The sequence below is a fragment of the Nicotiana tabacum genome, chromosome 7 (genome assembly GCF_000715075.1).
Source record: "Nicotiana tabacum cultivar K326 chromosome 7, ASM71507v2, whole genome shotgun sequence".
Lineage (NCBI taxonomy): Eukaryota > Viridiplantae > Streptophyta > Magnoliopsida > Solanales > Solanaceae > Nicotiana > Nicotiana tabacum.
The window spans coordinates 32,306,076-32,308,620 of NC_134086.1; the positions used below are offsets into that span (position 1 = coordinate 32,306,076).

General features: G+C 30.8%; 1 protein-coding gene across 1 annotated transcript; it reads right to left on the minus strand.

Moving 5' to 3' along the window:
* Positions 1-1,114: 1,114 nt before the first annotated feature.
* On the minus strand, positions 1,115-2,304 carry LOC142162040 (uncharacterized). The gene is made up of 2 exons (XM_075218340.1): positions 2,257-2,304; positions 1,115-1,513 (listed from the first exon to the last, which is right to left on the minus strand). The coding sequence occupies exons 1-2, from the start codon at positions 2,302-2,304 to the stop codon at positions 1,115-1,117; spliced, it is 447 nt and encodes a 148-aa protein (XP_075074441.1).
* Positions 2,305-2,545: the final 241 nt, after the last annotated feature.

Below are 2,545 nucleotides of genomic sequence, written 5' to 3' on the forward strand. Positions count from 1 at the left end.
TGTATTTTGAATACGGCTTTTGTATATAACTGATTGTAATAACAGATTGTCATAATTTGTATTCAAGTGTATTTGAATACATGTATTTAACCCTTTTCTATATAAATGGTATTAATATGTATTTCAATATTTAACTGTATCTTGTTGTATTTATATGTATTTATACACTTAATTAGTATATATTTTGATGATGAATATGAAACCTTTTTACAATTCTTGTTTGTATGCAGGAAATTAAACTGTTTGTGAAACACCCGCCAAGATTATCATCGCATATTTGTTCATATACAAACACAAACATAGTATCCGATCTCAAAGAAAAGCTTACTCCTGAACAATATAAACTATTAAGTTCTACTTTCAGGGATTGTGGGGTGCATGTCGCGCCATACGCAGAGTTTCTTAGCACAGTTGGGCTGGTTCCAAAAGTAAAATTTGATGCCAATTTACTCCGCCAAAGATATGGTGCACTCCTTTGGGACTATGCTATGCGGAAGATAGACGCTTATGCCGTAAGCGAGAGCAAAGCACCTTCAAAGATTCTTAGGCACATCACCGATTAGTATATATGCAACATGTTGTATTGATATGTATTCAACTTATTGTATCAGTCAGTATTCAACATGATATATTTATTTATATTCATTAAGTTGTATTTATATGTATTCACCAGGTTATGTTCACATATTTTCAGCAGGTGTTTTTAGACCTTCATATTTATATGATATGTTGTATTGATATGTATTCAGCTGTATTTTGAATACTGCTTTTGTATATAACTGATTGTAATAACAGATTGTCATAATTTGTATTCAAGTGTATTTGAATACATGTATTTAACATTCATAAATCATATTAACTCTCTGATGTACTATATGTATTCCAAAAAGAATCATCAGTTCAATGTATTCAATGATTGTATTCATCTATATTCATATATAATGAAGATACAATGGTCGTATTAGTTACGTATTCAGATTTAATACACCAGCTAAGTATATCCAAAATATATTCGAAATGACACCGGAATCTATAACAAATTATTTTTCATTAATACAAGTCAGATTGTGAACTAATTTCAACGTGGAGAATTTCTACAAATACGCTTATTATGTCATACCAGTCCACATATACTACACGAATGTTGATTTTTCTTTTGCAGCAATTCAATGAAGGGCTTATTATGCTTCTTCTTTGGTCCTGCAGGAGGTCTTTTCCATTTGGGTGGTAATACAACTTCATTTTCTACATGTGCTGGTATATTCCATTCTTTCCGGTCCGTCAAAAGATACACGAGAACCTCATATGTCATTACAACAGACTTTGGTTTGTAATAATCAGAGCAATAATCTTCTGGCATTTGAAACTTGCTCTTCAGGACAGCCCAAGTATTTGGGCACGGTAATTCGTCGATTTGGAACCGCCCACAACTGCATTTTTTCTCTAAAAGGCTTACTGTGTAATGCCTTCCTTCATCATTCACCGTATGCAAATATTCAGTCGATGGCACCACCTACATTTAAAAAAACAAATCATACATATATATAAGAATAGACGTATTAAATATGATTTTCATATATAGTATTATAATTTTATTTAGTTTTAAGAATCATAATATATTTTGTATTAAAATACAACTATAGTAGATACAACTATATTTGTACATTCAGAATTCAATGACATACATGTATATACTTGTAAATACATTGAATATATTAGAATACATACTACGTGAATGCTGGCAGAATATTAGAGTATTCTTGACTGAATATAGGATACAACTTCCATTGCTACCTTGAAATATATATAGTTAAATACCTTGTACCATGGATATTGTATTCATGAATACATTAGCAAAAATAGGCGTGAATCAGGGAAGTCCAGCTGATCAGTTGTTGTATTCGAGTGTATTCGACTGTATTCATGGAGTGAAAAATGGGATTACAACTGGACAGATTATTGTATTCGACTGTATTCACGGCATGAAATAGGGGATTACACTGTTTTTAAAACGAAAATGAATCAATTAACATAATAGACTCCTAATATAACTCAACAAACTCAATTATAAATCCGAATACATAAATACATCTGAATACATAAATTATATTAATTAAAAAAAAAAATGAAGACATTCATGGAATATAGCGAGACAATGAATATAATAAAATACAGGTGAGATATATTGAAATACAATGAAAAAAAGACAATGAATACAATGAAATACATAGAATACAACGAGATACATTGAAATACAATTAAAAAGGTAGCAGACTCTTCAAGTTGCTCAGCCCCAAACTCCATCGTCTTTGTTAAAGAATAACCCTAATGTCGTCTCATCGATAGCAGATTTCGAACCTCCATTGTCAGCCCCAATTTACCCTAAAAAATCCTTTCAAAAATACCTGACAGTGAGTAGTAGTCATGCTTTTTGCAAAAATTACTCTTGTATTTGATGTAATTACTCCAACAACCCTTTTTTGTATTTGATGTAATTACTCCACTGTTCCGACATCAATTATACAACACACAAATCTATATATTT

Bases quoted from the DNA above. Each gene is read 5' to 3' on its own strand.
- LOC142162040 (XM_075218340.1), bottom strand. From the start codon at position 2,304: ATGGAGTTTGGGGCTGAGCAACTTGAAGAGTCTGCTACCTTTTTAATT. The intron at 1,514-2,256 runs GTATTTCAATGT...TTTTAAATGTAG, and splicing joins AGTCTGCTACCTTTTTAATT to GTGGTGCCATCGACTGAATA.